This window comes from Peromyscus leucopus, chromosome 1 (genome assembly GCF_004664715.2).
Source record: "Peromyscus leucopus breed LL Stock chromosome 1, UCI_PerLeu_2.1, whole genome shotgun sequence".
Taxonomy (NCBI): domain Eukaryota; kingdom Metazoa; phylum Chordata; class Mammalia; order Rodentia; family Cricetidae; genus Peromyscus; species Peromyscus leucopus.
In genome coordinates this window covers 78,433,658-78,456,149 of record NC_051063.1, presented here as the reverse complement: position 1 = coordinate 78,456,149, position 22,492 = coordinate 78,433,658, and the positions used below count along the sequence as shown (strand labels likewise).

General features: G+C 47.2%; 1 protein-coding gene across 1 annotated transcript in view; it reads right to left on the bottom strand.

The window, feature by feature from the left end:
- Window positions 1-5,036: 5,036 nt before the first annotated feature.
- Window positions 5,037-22,492, bottom strand: part of LOC114700307 (nuclear factor of activated T cells 2 interacting protein) — a 22,434-nt gene continuing 4,978 nt past the window's right edge. Inside the window, 6 exon segments of the mRNA XM_037210757.1 lie at window positions 5,037-7,372; window positions 11,085-11,194; window positions 11,308-11,452; window positions 13,279-13,465; window positions 13,557-13,637; window positions 14,576-14,696. Coding sequence (XP_037066652.1) covers window positions 7,214-7,372; window positions 11,085-11,194; window positions 11,308-11,452; window positions 13,279-13,465; window positions 13,557-13,637; window positions 14,576-14,696 — 803 coding nt within the window. The 3' untranslated portion in view covers window positions 5,037-7,213.

The following is a 22,492-nucleotide window of genomic DNA, read 5'->3' as shown; positions in this document are numbered from 1 at the left end:
CGACACCCCCGCCCCAGATTGCTTGTTTTTCTTAATATACATACATTCTGAATAAAAATTACTGTAATCCTATGAAAGAGCTGCTTTGCAGTCCCACTTCCAGAGCCGGGGATGTAGCTCAGTTGATAGCATATTTGCCTAGCATGGCTGAGACCCTGGGTTCGATTCTCCAGTATCTCATAAGCCAGGCCAGTGAGTGGCAGGAGGCAGAGAGAGGAGGTTTGCAAGTTCAAAATGTTCCTTGATACATAGTAATAGCAAGTTCAAGATGAGCTTTGGGTACATAAGACCCAGTCTCAAAACAATTAAAAGTAATTAAAAATAAAGAAGGTTTGAGGACTTAAAGTCATAAACCAGCCTGGACGAGGTAATGGTGATGATGATAATAAACAGAGATAAAGCTCAAAATACTTAAGGGCCAGCAAGATGGCTCAGAGGATAAAATACTTGCTGCCAAGGCTGACAACCTGAGTTCCATCCCTATGACTCAAATGGAGGAAGAAGAGAACTGACTGCCACAAGCTGTCCTCTATCTCATACGGGTACCATGGCATGCACCCAAAATAAAAATGCAATAAAAATAAAAATTTTGCCGGGCGGTGGTGGCGCACGCCTTTAATCCCAGCACTCGGGAGGCAGAGGCAGGCGAATCTCTGTGAGTTCGAGGCCAGCCTGGGCTACCAAGTGAGTTCCAGGAAAGGCGCAAAGCTACACAGAGAAACCCTGTCTTGAAAAACCAAAAAAAAAAAAAAATAAAAATAAAAAAAAAATAAAAATAAAAATTTTAAAACACTGTTAAATAATAGAATGTATACTATATTATTCAATTCATATGAAAATCTAGTGACTGAGACGGGCCCATAGTCCCACATGCTCAGGAGGCTGAGGCAGGGGATCACTCAAACCTAGGCATTTGAAGCCATCTGGGCTATTTAATGAGTCTCTGACCCCCGCCCCCCCAAAATCATATTTGCATTTGAGAAAAGCTAACCATCGGTTGCAGATAGATTGGAGAGGGTTAGGAGGGAAGCAGTGGCCTGTGTTATACTGCAGACAAGGCCTGGGAGAAGAGAGACAGAAAAGCCTCCTTATCTGAGGACGGCGACAATAAAGGTAGAAACTAATTAGAAGCTAGCCTGGGCTTCATATGAAACCCCATTGCTGGGGGAGGGGTGCATGCCTTTAATCCCATCACTCAGGAGGCAGAGGCAGGTGGATCTCTGAGTTTGAGGCTAGTCTAGTCGACAGAGCAAGTTCCAGGACAGCCAGGGCTACACAGAGAAATCTTGCCTTGAAAAACCAAAAAAATACAAAACAAAAACTGTCAAGAGGGGTGGGGGTCAAGCGTGGAGTAGATAATGAAAATGAAGCAAGTATCAATGACGCTTAAGACCCCAGGTTCCATCCCAAGCATCACCAAGCTAAGTGTGAAGCCAGTGGTAGAGCGCCTGCCCAGCCTGAGTGAGGGCCTGGTTTCTAATCTCAGCACAAAAAGGAGTCAGGGGTGACACATTATTTCTGGCTCATTCACTGAGATGGTGGCAGTGGGGTTCTCTGAGACATGAGATTTATTCCTTTATTTTTGCGAGGAAACAACTGTGTGTATGAACAACGAGCACTGTTGAAAAGAACAAGACATTGTCAAGCACTTACAGACTGATGGGAAAGCAAGAAACAAATAATCAAACAGACGTACAGCTTTGTTTCATGCTAAGGTGGGACATAAAAATGTGACCATGGATGGGCAGTGGTGACCCACACCTTTAATCTCAGCACTTGAGGTGCAGAGGAAGGTGGATCTCTGAGTTCAAGGCCAGCCTGGTCTACAAAGCAGATGCCAGGACAACCATAACTGTTACACAGAGAAACCCTATCTTGAAAAACCACACACACACACACACACACACACACACACACACACACACACACACACACACGATGTGGACGGCTCTTCAGGAGCTTTAGGAAGAATTAATCTCTGAGTTAGAGAGGATAGCAGGAGTTGGGGAGATTGGAGATTATAAAGGTACATAAGAAATGGCAAAATACCCGGTGTGGTGGCACACATCTACACTCCCAGCCCCCGGGGGGCTAAGGCAGAAAGACCTGGAGTTAGAAGGTAGCCCGGGTTACATGGAAAAACTGTCAAGAGGGGTATGGGGTCTTCTCAAAGATTTCTAACTTCTAGTATTTAAGGATTGGGTACGAAGAAAAATGATAAGAAAGAAAAAGAACCAAAGCACAGTGAGTATCTCACTGCCAAGTGTGGTCAGCAGAGCTGCATCCCCTGACTGCTCATCAGAGACAGGCATCCAGGCTCCTCCTCAGAGCTTCTGGTCCAGACCACATGCTCCAGTGCAGGCCCCCACTCCCCGTTTTATGAGTGTTTTACCTGCATGTATGTGTGTGTCTGTCCCCTCAGAGGTCTAAAGAGGGTGTGGAATCCCTAGAACTGGAGTTAACAGGTGGTTGTAAGCCACCATGTGGGTGCTGGAAATTGAACCTGAGTCCTCTGCAAAAGCTACAAGTGTTCTTAATCCCTGAATAATCTCTCGAGCTCCCTACCCACTTCCTTTTTTTGAGATGGAGTCTCACTACGTCACTCTGGCTGGCCTGGAACTTGGTATATAGAACAGACTGGCCTTGAATTCACAGAGATCCTCCTGCCTCTGCCTCCTGAGCACCAGGATTAAAGGTGTGCGCCACAATTGGCCCTTCATTTAAAAAAAAAATGGATTTTATTTATGTGTGCATGCCTGTGTAAGTAATGCCACGTGTGTACAAGTGCCTGGAGAAGTCAGAAGAGAGCATTGGATCCCCCAAGGTTGAGTTTCAGGCAGTTGTGAGCTGCCTGATGTGGGCGCTGAGAACTGAACTCCAGTCTTCGGCAAGAGCAGCAAGTGTTCTTCACCACTGAGCCATCTCTCCAGCATTTTATCAGGATCCTAGGACACTTGGATTACACACTCAAGTGTGCCAATCTCAAGAATTCAGAGTCTCAGGTTAGGCCTACTTGTATCTACATCTGGCTCTGCAGTGAATGGCTGTGAGAACCGTGGCAGGTTAATCGCATTAAGCTTTAGTTTCTCTGTAAAACTAGTGTCAGAGAGTTAATCGGACATTGAGTAAATGCTCATTACAGTTACAAAGGCATAGTCTTTGCTAAGTACAAGGGAAAATTGTAGAAAACTGGACCTTCTAGCACTTGCTACAGGGGCAAAGGTATGGATGAGCAATCCTACAGAACTCAAGAAGCTAAGGATTGACCCCGAAGCCATGCAAGCACACTATTGCTGACCTATATATGTCCTCAGGCCAGTTTTGAACTCACTCTAGCCCAGGCAGGCCTTCAGCTTTCTAAGACCCTGCCTCAGCCTACTGAGTGACCAGGATTATAGGTCTGTGCCACCAAACCTGGAGACCAGGTAGGTTCATATTCATGCCCATTCCATTTCTTTCTTTTTTTTTTTTTTTTTTTGGTTTTTCGAGACAGGGTTTCTCTGTGTAGCTTTGTGCCTCTCCTGGAACTCACTTTGTAGACCAGGCTGGCCTCGAACTCACAGACATCCGCCTGGCTCTGCCTCCCAAGTGCTGGGATTAAAGGTGTGTGCCACCACCGCCCGGCCCATTCCATTTCTACAACTAGACATCTGTGGAAACTACCCCACAGTCCAAAGAGAACCACTATAATGCTGTTGGCAATAGCTACAACTTGAGCTGTTTGCTTGAAGTAGCTACATCTGGGCTGTGTCTGAAATAGCTACATCTTGGGCTGCTATGAGTGACAGAAATCCTTAAGTAAGTGATTTCAACAAGACAGTTATTTCAGTGCTGAGAGACTCCTAAGGTATGGCATGGAGACCAAGACACGGGCTGCCCTGTCTCACTGTGCTCCCACCGAGTTCCAGTTCTGAAGTCTGTGTTCATAGAACATTCTACCCCCAGTTGGCAGGAAGCAAGCACGCAGAGGAGTGCACACTGCCACACAGACGTCCCTGGAAGGGCAGCCTTTTCCACTGCCACCCCAGGAGGCTGAGTTACACCTGCTGGAGTCCTTCTAATACCTAACACAGTATGAGTGCCACGTTAACAGTTACACCATGTCGGCCGGCCGGGCAGTGGTGGACACACCTTTAATCCCAGCACTTGGGAGGCAGAGCCAGGCGGATCTCTGTGAGTTCAAGGCCAGCCTGGTCTACAGAGTGAGTTCCAGGACAGGCGCATAACTACACAGAGAGACTCTGTCTTGAAAAAAACAAAAACAAACAAACAAACAAAAAGTTACACCATGTCTTTTGGGAAGTAGTGATGAAGAAGAGCCTATATGAGTTCTGGCATAAATATTTTTCCATACATAAAAAACTAGGTAGGGTCTTGGTGTGTAGCCCAGGCTGACTTCAAATTCACAAACCTCCTGCCACCCAAGTGCATTCCCTAATAATTTTAATCCATAGTTGGTTCAGTCTACAGAAGCTTCATAGACTCATAGGCTGGTTATAGTGTCTGTAAGTCCCTTGAGGCACATGAGTGGCCAGGCCCCTCCTCTGAGAACCCCCAACTGCCAGGTTCCACCCACAGAACACTCTAACTGCCCTAAAGGCCAGCCCCAGCCTCTGCCATACAGAGTAAAGAGCCCAAGCTCAGAACTTGAAATCCCACCAAATCCCACCTTGGGAAGCTCCACCCACCCAAGAAATCCTATATAAATCCTGTCTTCTGCTTAGCTGTCCTGCTGCTTCTCACGGGAGCAGAGGCAACCATCCTCCTGGGCTATTCCCTCCCAATAAATGTCTTGTGTGAGGTTTGTTGGGCCACCAGTTCAACTTCGTAGTATTTCTTGGCTCCTGACTGCCAGGATACCTGTCTCATCAGAGTCGTAGCACTTACAGTGTCTTCATTCTGAATGTCTCTGCACAGTGTTGAAAGCCATGGATTTTGTTAACCAAGGACAAAGGATGGGTGTTTGGGAATAACTAATGGTCTCTATCACGAGAACTTCAAATGGGATCACATGAAAGAGACAAAGACAGACAGCATCAGGTGTTCCTAAGTTAAAGGCATCTCCCTTTATTGGCTGAGATTGAATACATAATAGTAATGTGTTCAGATTCAATAATTGTCATACAAGAGCTGAGAAACCTGGAAGCTATACTATGTCATGGAGTTCTTAAATATTAAAATTCAAAGGTATAACATATTCTCACAAAAAATTTTTTTAAGAAGTTGACATACTTCTTGTGAAAGTCAGACTACATATTAATTTTTTAGTAGACAAAGCTTAGAAAACTGGCTCATTATAATTAAAACAAAATAAAATTTGCTCTCCCACACAAAGGTGCATTTCAGATGGTTTAGACGTGACATACAATAGTCAGGAACCAGTACAGTCTAGCTGTAACCAGTGAGAAGCAGAGTGGAGAGCTCAGAACAGTCAGCATCCACACCACAGCAGATCAGTTAGAACTCTATTCTCCTTTAGTGGTCTCAATATGAGAGATAAAAACAAAAGAACAAAAAACTAGCGAGCTAACAGAAGACAATGAAAGTTTCTTAACTAGTTTAGAGATCCAAAAGTAGCAATCCTGAGACTCCCCGCTAGAACCCCTGCCATTCTGGAAGTTCTTTCTCATTTTCCCTTAAAAAACAAAAAACAAAAAAGCAAAAACAAAAACAACAAAAAAAAAAAAAAAACACAAAACAAAAAACCCTTTCTAACAAAAGCCAGCTGTCTGCATTAAAGTTAAGAATGTCTGTTTGGTGAAAATCCCCCTGGGTACACAAAGTGCTATTCTGAAGGTTATTTGCAATTGCCCAGAACACAAGCAACTCCTCACAGAAAAAACACACAGAAGGAAGCCTCACAAGAAAACAAGCAGCTAACAAAGAAAAACCAGAAGGTGGACATTGATAAGAAATGGTGATCAGATAAAGGATATTAAGATATGCAGTGCTTTATACACAGTAGACTTGCAAATCAGAAAGTACAACAACACTAAATATTGGTAAAGATAAGGAAAGAGAAGTCCAAGAAAAGCAGTCCACATTCTGAAGAAAACTCTGGAAAAACCAGAAAAATGAACCTGCATAACCCACAGTCCCATCCTGGGCAAGTATGCCAGACAATTACCTACCCTGGCCCAGAAGGGAACACACAAAAAGATGTTTGCTGTGGTCTGGAATTTGGTTCCTAGGAGCTGGCGACTCAGGTATCCCTCCAATTAAGGCAATGTGTGAGTAAAATCATCTAATGCCACTATGGGGCAGCCACAGCAGATCGGAACAACAGATCTAGAAGGTGCTAACATGGCTAGCCTTTCACTCACACTGAGTGAAGACAGAATGTCTATTGCACAGTACCATGTACATACACTAAAATCACACACATTCAGAAAATCATCTTATAAAGACATTCATATTCAGATACAAATATACCAAGTGGGTGCTGACAGGAGAGGGCGGGAGGACCGAAAACTAGAGTAAACATCAAACTCAACAGCTGCATGTGCTCAGATGTGGCTAGATGTGCATGCCAGGAAGTATGTACCAGATGCTGGCTGAGTCCTGGGAGAGTGGATGCCCAGGGCTGAAGACACCACTCCTGTTAGCCTTTAAAAATTACCCACTGTCTACCTAGTCCTCAGCTTCAGCATAGATGTCATTGCTTGTTTATTTCCCTACAACCGAGTATCCCCACCAGGGAAGGTACCTGCATCTCAGCCCCCAAATGAAAATTAAAATCCCTGTTGGTCCCCAATGTGGCATAAATCACAAGCCTGGGCACCCAAATGCAAGGCTCATTTAGTTCAACAAACCCAACATACGCAGTTCACAGAACAGATGTCTGATGAAGTGCACTACTGAACGAAATGGTAGGGAAGCCAATACCCCTTCTCCATGCCCCAGGAGCTGCTGCTGTACACAGCACAAACACACACAGCCACAGGCCACCCAGGGCAGCCACAGTCACACAACTACCAATCAGTCAACCGCTTGAGACTATGGTCAACGAGACAGGGCAAAGGTCATGCCTTGGTTTTACCTCAACTTCACACATCCTTAGCATATGCACAGCCCAGGGTTCAATCCCCAGTGCCGGAAATAAATAAACGAGTTCTAATTCGGTTTCTGTTAGCCCTTATGGGGCAAAAAATAATAATAAAAGTGGGAGCTGTTGTCCCCAAGTCTTGGCTCTGCATCCAAACAGGAGGAAGCTTCAGCCCCAAACTTCAATGAGATCTCCGGATTCCATGCCCAGATCAGCTGGCAGCTCCTTGCCCGACAGCTTTGTCCCATCGAAGAAGAAGGAGAGCTTGTGTCCGGAGAGTCCCATGGCCTCCTCATAGTGCGCCATGAGGACCTCAAGAGGAGAGTCCTGTAGAGACACAAACAACAGATAGAAGAGTAGGAAAGGCACGTGGAGGACATGGGACAAAGGCCAGGAGCCAAGTGCAGTGGTCAGCACACACTTTCAAGTTCAATGTGCTAAGTTCATTCTCTAGTACCAAAAACAAAAAGGCAACTTTTAGCCAAACATGCAACATAAGCCTGAAATAACAGGACTTGCGGAATGGAGGCAAAAAGATCACAAGCTTCAGGCTAATTTGGGCTATATTGTGAGTCCCAAGCCAGCCTGGGCTACACAATAAGTCTCAGGACACCCTAGGCTACACGAGACCCTATCTGAAAATAAATTAAACAAAACAAAGAAAAAAGAACACGGGACAAGGAAGACGAGGGCACATCAACAGAGGAAGAACCCTGGAGGGGAAGGCAGGCCCCTCTCTGGGAACTCGTCACAGGTTTCTCAGGAACTGATGAGCGGGGACCAGAGGACAACTCTGGGGCACAGACTACGGGATAAACAAGCTCTCTAGGCCTCAGTCACATCCCCTCTGAAACAGAAACATGAATAAAGCAAACGCAAATTCTAAAGGAAGTTTGTGGTGATATTTTATCTGTGTACCCCAATAAAGTTTATCTGAGGATAAGAAGCCAGCCACTACAGTAAACATAGAGGTCAGGCAATGGTAGCACACACCTTTAATCCTATCACTCAAAAGGCAGAGATCCGTCTGGATCTCTGTGAGTTCAAGGCCACACTGGGAACAGAGCCAGGCGTGGTGGCACAGGCCTTAAATTTCAACACTAGTTAATCATAAAGACCTGGAGGTCTGTACAGACAGACAGGAAGTGGCAGAGCTGGGCAGGAAGAAGTCATGTAGCTGGGCAGAGAGAGGAAATGATGATGGCAGAACAGAAAGGCATATAGGCGTGGGTATACAGGAAGTAGGTCTCTTTGGCAAGGATCTCCAAGTGGTAAGAAGGTGGCTGGCTTCTTTCTGCTTTTCTGATCTCTCAGCTTTTTACCCCAATACCTGGCTCCGAGTTTTTTTTTATTAATTAGACCATTTAGTAATTCGTCCTACAGAAGTTGTTATGTGTGACTAAGAAAAGTTTTATGGGTTGGTATTTGTGCCCAAAGACACCTTGTCATCCTGACCAGGTACATTTGAATGTGGCCTTATTGAATTTGGGGCCTCCGCAGATACAATCAAGGTAAGGTGTGGTCACACCTCATTCAGATAGCTAATCCAACATGACTCAGGTCTTCACAGGAGAAAAGAGAGAGACACCAGGAGTACACCACGGAACTCTGGCTGCCACCAGAAGCTACAAAGAGAAAAGATTCATGTGGAGTCTCAGTCTACAGAACTGTAAGAACCGACTTCTGTTGCTCTAAGCCCAGCAGCTGCAGTAGCGTCACCCGTGTTCATCCCAAGGGGAGACACATTCCAAGACACTTAGCTGGTGTCTCAAGCCAACGACAGTACCAAACCCCACAGGCACCATGCATGACACACCTATGACACTTTAGGTACTACGGGGCACAAGAGAGCTCAGCAGGTAAAGTCACTTGGCTGCCAGCATGAGGACCTAAGTCCAATTCCTAGAACTCATATGGTGGCGGTAGAAAACTGGTCCCTTCCAGCTGTCTTCTGACCTCCATACATACTCCACGGCATATGCACACATATAGACACTATACACACACACACACACACACACACACACACACACAGATACATATATACAGATAGAGGTCAAAGCATCATGTGCTAAAATATTCACAGGAAATTTAAATTCCAATAATTTATCTTATTAAAATAGACAAGTTATATGAACTTTCCTGCCCTAGATTACAGTTACAAAAACCATCGAAGTCCCATATATATATATATATGCACACACAATTTTAAATAGGTATATTAGGAAATTAACAAAAAATAAAACTAGTTTTTTGTTGTTGTGTTTGGATTTATTTTCTCTCTTTCTTTCTTTTCTTCTCCTTTCCTTTTCTTTTTTTTTTTTTTTTTTGAGATAGGGTCTCACTATACTCTTGGCTGGCCTAGACCAGGCTGGCCTCAAACTCGGAGATCTGCCTGCCTCTGTCTCCTGAGTTGTTGGGATTAAAGGAGTGTTACCACACCTGGCAACTTAGAAGAATTTTAACAATATACTATATACTATAGTAAGAGTTACATATAATTTATGATTATATAAAAATCAAACAAGAAAAAAAAATAATAGCAAGTTTTAAAGCAAAGGTTCTCAACCTTCCTAATGCTTTGATCCTTTAATACAGTTCCTCACTTTGTGGCAACCCCTAACCATAAAATTTTCATTGCTACTTCATAACTTTAAATTTGCTATTGTTACGAATCACAATGTAAACACTGTTTTCTGATGGTCTTAGGCAATTCCTGTGAAAGTGTTGTTCAATCCCCAGAGGGGTTGTGACCCACAGGTTGAGAAGGGCTGTTTTCAAGTGAGCCAGAGAGATGGTTCACAGATAACGGTGCTTGCTGCCAAGCTTGATGACCTAGTTCAATTCCCAGCACCCACAGAGTAGAACCACCTCCCACAGGCTCTCCTCTGACCTTCACACATGCACTGTGGCACAAGCACCCACACAAATATACAAAGGGAAAGAACCCTAAGACTGAAAAAGGAGATGTGTGGCTTTGGGATATGGTTAGAGCTCAGTGACACAGTAACAGCTTAGCATGCACACGGTGTGGGTTTAATCCCTAGTACCAACAAATAAATAGATCAAAGCCATTATTACTGCACATCATTGTTATTACACAAGGTTCTTTCCATCTAAGGGGAAGAGATATGGGAAGGGGAACTGTGGTGGTCTGACTGAAAATGGCCCCCATGGGCTCATAGGGAGTGGCACTATTTGAAAGGATTGGGATGTGTGGCCTTGTTGGAGGAAGTGTGTCACTGGGGGGTGGGCTTTGAGGTTTTTCAGAAGCTCAAGCCAGGCCCAGTATCAGTCTCTCTTCCTGCTGCCTGCCGATCTGAATGTGGAACTCTCAACTTCCTCTCCAGCACCATGTCTGCCTGTGTGCCACCATGCTTCCCACCATGATAATAATGGACTAGACCTCTGAACCTGTAAGCAGTCTCAATTAAATGTTTTCCTTTATAAGGTTGCTGTGGTCATGGTCATGGTCTCTTCACAGCAATAGAAACCCTAACTAAGACAGGAACACATGGTTGCTGGTGGGAAGAAAGCTGTGGTTTGAATGAGAAAGGCCCCCCTAGGCTCTGGCATTTGAATACTTGATCCACAGTTGGTAACATTGTTTGGGGAAGCTTAGGTGTGGCCTTGTTGGAGGAAGCAAGTCACTGGAAGAAGGCTTTGAGAGTTTAAAGAATTCTGTCCTTTTGGTGTTTCCTGATTGTAATTAGCAATGGGGGCTCTCGGTGGCTGTTCCAGCAGCCTTGCAGGATGCCTCCACTCAACCATCATGGACTCTAACTCTGGAACCACAGACCCCCCCAAAACCCTTCCTTTTGTAAGTTGCCTTGGTCATGGTGGTGTGTCACAGCAACAGAGAGAAACTGATACAGGACTTGACAATATTCTTCTCTCTATGACCTAGGCTGGGTAGGCACACAGAAAGAGAGGGGCATTTGCAGTAAGGGAGGATTAGGAGGAGCCCATGTCCTGCCAACCCACCAAATGACAGGAGACTGGAAAGGGGAGGGGCATGGGCAGCACTTCTCCTACTCACAGGAGAGAGTGAGATCTCCAACATCTGGTGCTTCTCCTTCCCCTGCACCCGGAGGCGGAGCTGCTGGGTTGTCTCTGTGGCCTCTGAAGAACTTGTCAGCACCACACAATCTATGGAGAGAAGGATTGAGATGCCAGGCTGCCTCTGGAACTTCCCCTTATCTCCCAACCCCCACCCACAGCAAAGCCTTCCTCAAGACCCCTCCTCCTTGCCTTCCACTCACCAATGATGTCAGCCACACCAAGCTTTAGGGTCCTAGGGGTGGCAGTAGGGGACAGTTCTGTCTCTCCAAAGAGTAAAAGAATCCTGCTTGGAGACACCCCAAGATGATTGGCCATGTAATCCACCACATTCTGAAGGGGTTCCGACTAGGAAGAAGACAAAGGAATCTTCCAGCCTTGAAATTCCACACCCCAGCCCCGGGCTACCTCCTCAAACACAAGTTTCTGAACTATTCAGCTGTGAGATTCACCATATTTACCTGGCAAGTACAAAATTAAATAGTGTCACTCAGTGGTCTAGGCAAATGGCAGAGAGATGAAGCAGCTGGGGCTAAGGAGGTGGTTCAGTCAGCAAAGTGCCTGGCATACAAGCAAGAGGACCTGACTCTGGATCTCCAGCACTACATAAAAAACTAGGAGCAACAGGTAGTACCTGCAATCCTGATGCTGGGGGGGGGGGGGGGGGGGGGGAGAAAAGAGGATCCCTCGAGCTCATTGGCCAGCCAGCCTCGCTGCATCAGTGAGCTCCATCTCAAAAAACAAGGTAGACAGCAATTGAGGAAGACACCAGACATCATCCTCTGGCCTCCACAAACATATGCATGCACAGTCATGCACACCCCTCCACATGCATGCAGGTACATAGCCACAAGAATATAACCCTAACACACACCAAAAGAAAGAGAGGGAGGGGAGGGGAGGGAGGGAGGAGGGAGGGAGGGAGGGAAAGAAGGAAGGAAGGAAGGAAGGAGGGAGGCAAGAAGGAAGGAGGGAGGGAGGAAGGGAAGCAGGCAGACAGGCAGCAGCCATGAATTCATGGATGAGGAGGTAAACAGGAGTGAAGGGGTAGGACCTCACATACACTCTGAGCTCCTGAGGAAATCACCCATTATAAAGTTTGGTACAAACTCATTCTTTTTTCTCAGTGCTAGAGATGGAACTCAGGGCCTCATAGACACCAAGTTCCCTGTCACCAAGGCACAGCTCCAACCACTTGTCTACATTACAAGTACCCTACGGTGCAAAATGGCCGGCTGATAAGACCACAGGCTACCAGTTGGCAAGCCTGGGCTTAGCTGCTTGGCCACACACGGTCCATGCTCCTGAGGGCTCATCTCCACTAGCACTCTTGAACTGATCATCCTACACAAAAACCAGCCTTTGCCAGAAAGCTGGGCAAGCTCAGAATTACTGTGTGCTACCTGCTGTGTCCAAGGCAGTAAGAGCATAAAAGGGAAGCATGGGGCCCTGGAGGAGAGAAGGGGAGAGGCAGCCTAGAGAAGGACTCTTTTGTTTGTTTGTTTGTTTGCTTGTTTTTTTGAGACAGGGTTTCTCTGTGTAACAGCCCTAGCTGTCCTGGAACTAGCTCTGTAGATCAGGCTAGCCTCGAACTCACAGAGATCCACCTGCCTCTGTTCTGGGATTAAAAGCATACACCACTACCACCCAGCAATGCCTGGACATAATTTAAAAATAAATCTTAGAAAAAAAAGCTTCATAAAGATCCACATATTTCTGTGATTGTTTTTTCAAATGGCATAGCTATGTAGTCCATGCTGGTTTCAAATTAGATTCTCAGGTCTCCACCTCCCGAGGGCTGAGATTACAGACATGTGCCAACCCTCAAACCTGGCCTGGAGACAGTATGCCTAAGTAACCCTGAAAATGGCAAAGTTTGCCGAAAAGAGACAAGAGTGAGGAAAGTGTAGACAAAGGAGGGGGCTCCAGAGAGCGGATGGGAAGGAGGTGGGCATGCCAGTCCACCTCCACGTCAAGCCCGTCTCTCCAAGGCAGGCGCCGAGCCTGCCCCGCTGGCCTGCTGCCCGCACTGCCCTGCTGCCCCCGCTGCCCCGCTGGCCCCGCTGCCCGCATTGGCCCCGCTGCCCCGCTGCCCGCACTGGCCGCACTGCCCCCGCTGCCCCGCTGCCCCCACTGCCCCCCTGGCCCCGCTGCCCCGCTGCCCCTGCACTCACTGTCATGACGGGCAATCTGACTAGGTCAGCCCGGCACCGGATCTTGAGGGTGAAGAGTCTCGGGCTCTGTGACAAGACAGGCCCGTCCACGAGGACCACCTCATCATCTGGGTTCTGAAGGGCTGGACTCTGGTGCTGCTTGGGGCTCAGGCAGGATCGGAGATCTTGGAGGCGCTTGTTCACTTCCCTGGGTACAGACAGGACACGGGACGATTGAGGCTCAAGAGCCTCTCTCTCCGCCCTTCTCTGCCACAGCCAGAGCTCCCCAGCCCCAGCACCTCAACTTCTGGAGTGCCTCGGTATGCTTTCTGCTTTTGTTTCTTGATGAAGGTCGGGGCAAAGGAGAGATGTCCTGGTCCCTACAGAAAGAAGAGAAGAGCAGGATGACGGCAAAGGAGAGATCCCAATACACACTTTCGTGGGCTGGGGACCTCCAGGAACCTGAGTGGAGAATCAAGAAAATACTGTTCAGTAGCATCACTTTACTAGAATACACGTGCTGTGGATATTGTTCTGTATAAATAAAACACTGATTGGCCAGTGGCCAGGCAGGAAGTAGGCAGGACAAGGAGAGAGGAGAATTCTGGGAAGTGGAAGGTTGAGTCAGAGAGACACTGCCAGCCACCACCATGACAAGCAGCATGTGAAGACACTGGTAAGCCATGAGCCATGTGGCAAGGTATAGATTTATGGAAATGGATTAATTTAAGATATAAGAACAGTTAACAAGAAGCCTGCCACGGCCATACAGTTTGTAAGCAATATAAGTCTCTGTGTTTACTTGGTTGGGTCTGAGCGGCTGTGGGACTGGCAGGTGACAGAGATTTGTCCTGACTGTGGGCAAGGCAGGAAAACTCTAGCTACAAATACATGTGTAGTAAGAAACATTGTTTTTATATTTGTATGACTCAACAATGAACAATGGAAACACTCCAGTTTAGGATTAAGTCACTCTCCAGGAAAATGTCAACTATCCAGCAGACACCAAGCACTTGCTGCCAGCTCCTCGAGGACGCTCAAGCAGCATGACTAGCCCCATCTTACAGACAAGGAATGAGAAGCAGAGTGGACAGGGACAGCTGTAGAGTCTGAGCCACATCCCATATCTCCACCTCCATTCCAAAGGATGGTCTAGAAGGCCCAGTGTCCGTTCAGGACAAGCCACCTCTATGACATCTGAGTCTCACCTTCCATCCCTTCTTAGCCTTTCAAGAGCCACCCCAAAGTCCTGCCTCCTCAGCTTATCTTTCCAATGCCCTTCTTGCTCCCAGGGCCTTAATGTCCCAGCCTCACTCACGGAAACTCTTCCATCTTCATCTCTTCTTTTTCATGCTTATTCCTCAGCTTCTTCTTCCAGGGGGAACCTGGAATTTGGGCATCCTCAGGAGGAGGACTGCCACAATCTGTCACATCTGCCTCTAGGGGCAGAGGAGAAAGAGGAAAGGGTTAGTTAAGAGATGGCAGGGAGGCCGAGAAGAAACAACTCAAAGGCTTTAGGAAGGGCCAGAGGAGGTCAGGTGTGTGGCACATGCAAATCTTGGTACTGGAGAGGCTGAGCTAGAGGTCAGGAGTTGGAGGCCAGCATAAGCCACAGAGACCCTGGGAGTTTTTGTTCTTTTGAGTTTTGTTCAGCCGGGAAGTGGTGGCGCACGCCTTTAATCCCAGCACTTGGGAGGCAGAGGCAGGCAGATCTTTATGAGTTCGAGGTCTACAGAGCGAGATCCAGGAAAGGCACAAAGCTATACACACACACACAAAAAGAGTTTTGTTCTAAAAATGGGTGAGGCAAGAGGTGGGATATAGTATAGCTCAGTAATAGAGCCTAGCATCCAGATGCCCTGATTTCAATCCCCATTAATAAAACAAAGGAGGGAAGAAAAAAAAATAGACACACATAGCACTTTGAATGCATGTGTACACATGTATAAGTGCATGTTAGAGTGTGTATGTATACATGTTTGGATCAGAAGTCAACCACCAATGTCATTTCTTAGGTACCAGCCATCTAGTTTTTGGAGACAGGATCTTACACTGGCCTGGGCTAGCTGATTAGACCAGCTGGCTAACACCAAGGATCCACCTGTCTCCACCTCCCCAGTGCTGGGACTCTCAGTGTATGCCACCATGCTCAGCTTTTTTCTCCCTGGGTTTTGGGGCTCAAATGCAGGTCCTTAGGCTCACACCATAAGCACTTTTCCGAGCCATCACCCCAGCCCCTAGGCAGTACTTCTCAATACTAGACAAGTCCTCGCGGGGTGCTTTTGTTGACTTATTTACTATGCTTTTGTTTTTGAATCCTGTGTCTGTGTGAGATGAATATGGAGGTCAGAGGACAACTTTTGGGAGTTGGCTCTTTCCTTCCATTGTAGATTCTGGGGGTTGAGCTCAGGTTCTCAGGCTTGTTCAGGAAGCACTTTCACAAGTGAGCCATCTCCCCAGCCCTATTTATTATTTTTATTACATCACTCACTTGAACTTACATTTCTTTATGTTAGGCAGTATGAACGTGCTCTTCATTCAGTTCTCGACACCACAAAATAAATACTGAGCAAGTAAAACTATGATAACAAACCCTACGTGGTAGTTCTCAACCAGAGACAAATTTGCCTCCCAAATGGCATGTCTCAGTGTCTGAAGTGGATTTTGACTGTCACAACACAGAGAGGAAAGGGTCAGAGCATGCTACTGACATCTAAAGACTAGAGGTCAGGATGCTCCTAAAACATCTGTATAGAATACCCCACAACAATGAATTTCCAAGTCTAAATTGTCAATGATGCTGAGGTGAAGAAGCACTGTCCTAACTAAATACAGCAGCTACTGCAGGACTGAGATCCTGTTTTGTCAAGATTTATTTACTGGGGGTGGAGGGCATTGGGTGTTCGTGTCATAGAATAGGTTCTCTCCTTATACCTTCTACCAAAAATAAAAGGGTCTCCCCTGGTATGTCTGCCACTGGGTGCATGGGCGTCCAGCAGAGTCTCCTCCTGTCCTGCACCATTACAGATGTACACCACCTCATCTGGCTTTTTATGCTGCTGTCATCAGGCTCATGTGGCAAGTGCTTTTTCCGACTGAGCCATCTCCTCAACTCCAAGCAGACATTTCTAAAAACCTTCCAGAGACGCCCGGCACCACATCAAGGACACAGGCATCTTTTACCTAGCACTTCGACATTCCAGGTGCTATCCTAAACCATGTGCATGGCAAATAAAATTTACAGAGTCCCTTTAATTCTCAACAAGAAAACGTTTGAGATAGGTCCACTACCATCCCCATCTTCCTGAAGAGGAAAACTTGCCCAAAGTCACACAGTTATGAAAGATTCAAACACAGGCCACATGACTCCAAAGGCTGTTCTTATCAGCCTACCACACTCCCTCACCTAACAGAAAGAAGTCTTGATTCAAGGTCTTTGGTCTGGGTCACACCCCCCACCCCCCACCACCCCCACCTCCCCACCCCCTCCACCCCCCCCCACCCCCCCCCACCCCCTGCCATTAGCCTTAACTCTTAGTTCCTGGCCTTTACAAAGGGTTTGCAAAAATCCTATCAACGGGGAAGAATAAAGAATGGGCAGTCCTGATAAAATTCAAGAACACTCTCTGGCTCCACAGTGTTCCAAGAATGGAACACTGTAGGAGTTCTGGTGTAACATGATGTCCACCCTATTATGACAGCACCAGCGGATGACTGGGGGAGGTACTTCAAAACCTGGACACTAACATATATGCCTGTGAGGAGCTGAAGGGGGAGGGGGTGGGCATCGCTGCTAAGTAAAGTCCTGTGTCTTCTGATTAATAAACCAGCTCCTTTCTGGACCAGAACCTTTCCCTAGGTCAGATACAGGAGTCCCTTCTCCCAATCCCAGTTAGAATCAGGATGTGCCTCAATGGGACAGCACCTGGGCACCATTCTCCAGACCCTAGGTTCCACTGAGGCAGAGAGAAACTGAGAGAGAAGACATTGACTGCAAGGATGTAAACTCTGGGAAGATCAGAGAAGTCAGTGCTGGACAGACTCTCCCTACAAGCCCACCCTTACCATCTTCAGGCTCTGAGGGGCAAAGTTTCAAGAGGGATGAATTATCTGGGATGAGGTTGAGGCTGCTTTGTACCTACAAAGACAAAAGGGGGAGAAGGTGGGTCTCACATCTCGTCTACTCTACTCAAGCTGGGGATGGTTCTTCCCCCACAACAGCTCTTACGTCTTCCCTAAGGAGTCCAACCTCTGAAGGGCATCCGGAGTCCAGCTTCCTCATGATCCAAAAGCGCAGCACCCTCTTCCCACGCCGTTTCCTTACGGCACTTGAGGATGCAGGCTTAGTTCCCCCTTCTTAACCACTTTGCTAGCCCCAGCCACCTGGCTCACCCGAAAACCTAAGGACCCTGGGTTCCTGGAAACCCCCGGTCCTTTCGGAATCCCCATACACGCTCCCTCCCACCCCCACCCCCCAATAAATACCCCAACTCTTCGGATTCCCTAACACTGGCTCCAACCTCAAAATCCAGCATGCGCCCAATACCACCAGTCCCCAGTCCTTCCAAAAATCCCCTCTGAATCCTCTGGTACCTCGTCGCTCAGCCTCCCTCTGCTGAAGACTACAATCCCAGGCATCGGCGTACTTCCACCATACCCGAAGCCCCTCGCATCTCCAACCTAAAGGTATCCATGACACCTACACACACACACACATCCCACCGCCCTGAGCCGAACCCACCACGCCAGCCTTAGCCCTCCCTCACAGCCCTCCTTGGGGACCTGGCTGCACCTTCCCGGAGTACACAGGAACCACCGGTGCCTCGCCAGGATCAGCAGCCGCCGGCGCCGCCGCCGGACCAAGGTCTGAGGGGCTCCTGCAGGCCCCTCGTCCGCCCCTGCACTGTCGCTGTCGCTGTCGCTGTCCTGCCCATGTGCGGCCGGCGCGGGGGCCCGGGCGGCGGGCGCTTCTACCGGGTCCGCGGCGACTTCCAGGATCTCCTCGTCGCTGTCACTGACCAAGTCCACAAGCACCGTGTCTGGAATGAGCCGGGACAGAGACTGCGGGGCGCGAGGACGCCGGCCACGGGCGACCCGGGCTCTTCGAGCGCCTCGGCCGGCGCGCCACCGCGGGACCTCGGACCCCGTCTCCTCCCGGGTTCCGCCATCTCTCTCACACAGCTTCTAGACACACCGGCCTCCACAGCCTCGCCGGGCACGCACCAGCGACCCTGCCTTTCATTGGGCGAACAGCTTGCCAGTCAGAACCTCTCCCCGCCCACACGCTCTGGTCCGCCTACCCACCTTCTCATTGGTCAATTTACCCGTCTATCTACGCCCTCCACTAAAACAAAGGCGCCAAAGATTCCAATCTCTTCGGCGCAATCAAAGAAGGTTTCGATTCTGTACAGCTCACCCATTGGCTAAATTTCCTCCAGACCCAGCCTTCCCCCAGGACCCGCCCTTTGGAGAAATCCGTCTTCCTGGTTGGTGGAAGGCTTGGGGTATCCTGGGAATTGTAGTCCTCGTACTCGGAAGTGACGGGATAAACCGGTTGCCGGAACATTAGAAGCTGAGGACTAAGGCCTATGTCTTCGGGCGTTAATATCCCTTTGTCTCCTCAACCTCTTTGTGACAGGAGTTCCATTCAACACTAAACACTTTCATACATGTCACCTCGGACATCCTCTACAAACTCAATTATCAACACAACATATACCTTAGCGCAGCACAACTCAGAAACAAGTTTTAGGGCGAGTACAAATTAAAATAAGCCGGGCGGTGTGGCGCACGCCTTTAATCCCAGCACTCGGGAGGCAGAGCCGGGTGGTGGATCTCTGTGAGTTCAAGGCCAGCCTGATCTACAGAGCGAGATCCAGGAAAGGCGCAAAGCTACACAGAGAAACCCTGTCTCAAAAAAAAAAAAAAAAAAAGCTCACTTCTTTCCTGTTGCAAAGAGAAGAGGCTTCGAGCTCCTCCCTTTCCTGTTCTTTGAAATACCGATGCTCCTCAATTTATAGTGGGTTACTTCTGATAAAGCCTCGCATTTACTACACCTAGCCTACAGAGCCGGGCCACTCATCAACACAGTTTACTACAGAGCGATTGCAGGCTGATTAGGAGCTGTGCTGCCCTGGCCAGCACAACATGATGCATGAATAGCTAGTTTGGGGAAAGAAACAACTTCAAAATTGAGAGAGGGGTCCCCTACTGCTGATCTATTGTCTGCTGGTCAATACCTTCCTGCATGTAGAGCATCAATTGGGAAAATGTAAATACTGCCAGTCAGTAACATGTTTGTGCATATGTTACTCCTGAAGTCTTAATAAATCCCTTGCTTTTTCACAACTCAGCAATTCATAGAAGAGCCTTGTCTTTGAAATGCAGGCATCTGGTTCAAGTGAGAGGGTCAAAGCCTAGATTCAGAGGTGGTCTTGTGTTGCCAGAAGTTTCCTGTCCTGACCATTTGCTCCAAATAACTGGCAACCATTTCTCAAATAACTGACTCAGAGGCTTAATATAAACTATAACTGCTCAGCCAATAGCTCAGGCTTGTTACTAGCTAACTCTTATCATTTTAAAATAACCCATGTCTATTAATCTATGTGCTGTCATGTGGCTCATGCCTTGTTACCTCATTTTGTACACACCCTGCTCCCTCTACATCTGACTGGCAACTCCTCTGACTCTGCCCTTCCTCATCCCATGGTTTCAGCTTGACTTTCCTGCCTAACTTTATCCTGTTCAGCTATTGGCCAGTCAGATTGTTTATTAAACCAATTATAGCAACATATATTTACACGGTGCACAGAAGGATTATTCCACAGTAGTCTTGTTCCGACATTCTCCTTCCACTGTCATAAATTAGGTTCCTTGTATTACTCTTGCCCCCACAAAGCCAATTAGCTAATAGAGTTTGTCTCCCCATTTACCATGATATAGTTCAGATGATGGACAGACCTGGAGTGATGCCTCAGTGAGGTAAGAGCCCTTTCAGAAGACCCAGGTTCAGTTCCCAGCACCCACATAGCAGCTTGCAACCACCTGACATTCCAGTTGCAGGGTATCCAGTGCCCTCTTCTGGCCTCTGTGAGTACCTTCATGCATACGGTGCATAGACACACAAGCAGTCACACACACGTAGACACACATAAAAACAATTTTTTCTTTGAAGTTAAGATGACTATTGTGGAATATTATTTTAACTAGCAAAAGATGTGTTACATTTGTTTATACTGAATTTGTTTAAGTATATGAAGATGTGTTGCATTTGTTTAATTGTGTAAAGATGTGTTGCTGTGTCACCTTGCCTGCCTAAGGCACCTGATTGGTCTAATAAAAATCTGAATGTCCAATAGCTAGGCAGTAGAGGATAAGCAGGATGGTGGTAGAGAGAATAAATAAAAGGAGAATCCAGGCTCCAGAGAGAAAGAGAGAGAAAGAGAGGGAGATGCCCAGGGCCAGCCAGGCAGCCACCAGGCAGCCAGACACAGAGTAAGCAGAGAAGTAGGACATACAGAAGGAAAGAAAGGTAAAAAGCCCAAGGTAAAACGTAGATGAAGAGAAACAGGTTAAATGAAGTTAGAAGAGCCAGTGGGACAGGCATAGGCTAAGACTGAGCATTCCTAACTAGTAATAAATCTCCGTGTCATGATTTGGGAGCTGGTTGGTGGCCCAAAAAGGAGGCCTGCTACAGATGACTTTGTGTTTCACTAAAAGATGTTATCAGAGGCTGCGAAGATGGCTCAGCGGTTAAGAGCACTGACTGCTCTTCCAGAGGACCTGGGTTCAGTTCCCAGTACCCACATGGCAGCTCACAACTGTCTGTAACTCCAGTTCCAGAAGCTCCAATCTTCTCAGCACTGCATGCACACGGTACACAGACATATATGCAGACAAAACACTCATACACAAAATAAATGATTTTTAATTTAAAAATCATATTGGGGAAACCAGGTCAAGAGCTTATCAGACAGGCCAGACCAAGGAAAGAGTATAACTCCCTCACACGGAGCCCATAAGGTGATGGACACCTAACACTGTGATGTGCCTGTCACCTGATGCCTGACAGGTACATCATGGACTGATGAGTATTCCCTGGAGCTTCAGCTTGACTCCGTGTCCCCCTGTTGCCCTGTCCTATGCAACTGCCTTCCCCTACACCTGTTTGCCTGTCCACCTGGGCTTAAAGTCACCATTTCCTGCCTTCGACCCCTGGTTTCAGCCACTCCTTCTCTCACTGGTCTGGTTAGTTATCAATACAGGCTCTCTTTCAGACTCACTTCTGAAACCTTTTGCTGTTGCTGTTGCTTTGGTTTTGGGGTTTTGTTTTTTTGAGACAGGGTTTCTCTGTGTTGTTTTGGCCCCTGTCCGGATCTCACTCTGTAGACCTGGCTGGCTTCTAATTCACAGAGATCTGCCTGGCTCTGCTCTTGAGTGCTGTGATTAAAGGCGTGCACCACCACCCCACCACTTCTGGAACCTTTTGGACTCTGTTGCAACCTTTTGTATTTATTCTGTAAACTGTATATATGTATGTAGATATAATTTACTGAATGCTGTGTCCTGTGAGAGCTGATACTAGTAATTATGATTGGAATAAAAGAACCTGCATTCACCTTGGCTGGATCTAAAATAGGTGGGTTTTATGTTTCAAATTCCTGCCATTAAAACCACTGACATTAGTGAATTTAATGTTCCTCAGTAAGTTCTGTTACTGAAAAGACACAAACATCTTTATGTTTCCAGCATAAGGTGCTTGTGACATGGCTCTGCAGCAAGTCCCCTTACCACTGAGGCATCTGCAGACAATTTATTAATTTATTGTGAAGGCTGGAGGTTAAACCTAAGGCTTCATGCATGCTAGGCCAGTGTATTAGTCAAGATTCTCCAGAGAAACGGAGCTGATGGGATGAATTCTCTGTCAAGGTTGCAGCAGAGAATATTATAGTCTCAAAAGGCTTCAGAATATATATATATATATATATATATATATATATATATATATATATATATATATGAGATTAATTAGTTTGGCTTACATAATATGGTCTGGGTAATCAAACAATAGTCACTCAGTCTGCGAGGCTGGATGTCTCAGCAATCCCAATCTGGTGCTGAAGGCCTGGAGGGTTTCTGGAGAGCTGCTGATCCTCACTCAGTCTATGTTGGAAGCCCAGGGAAGTCGGCTCTGGCATCAGCGTGGTGATGCCCCGGGAGCAGGGTGGATGATGAG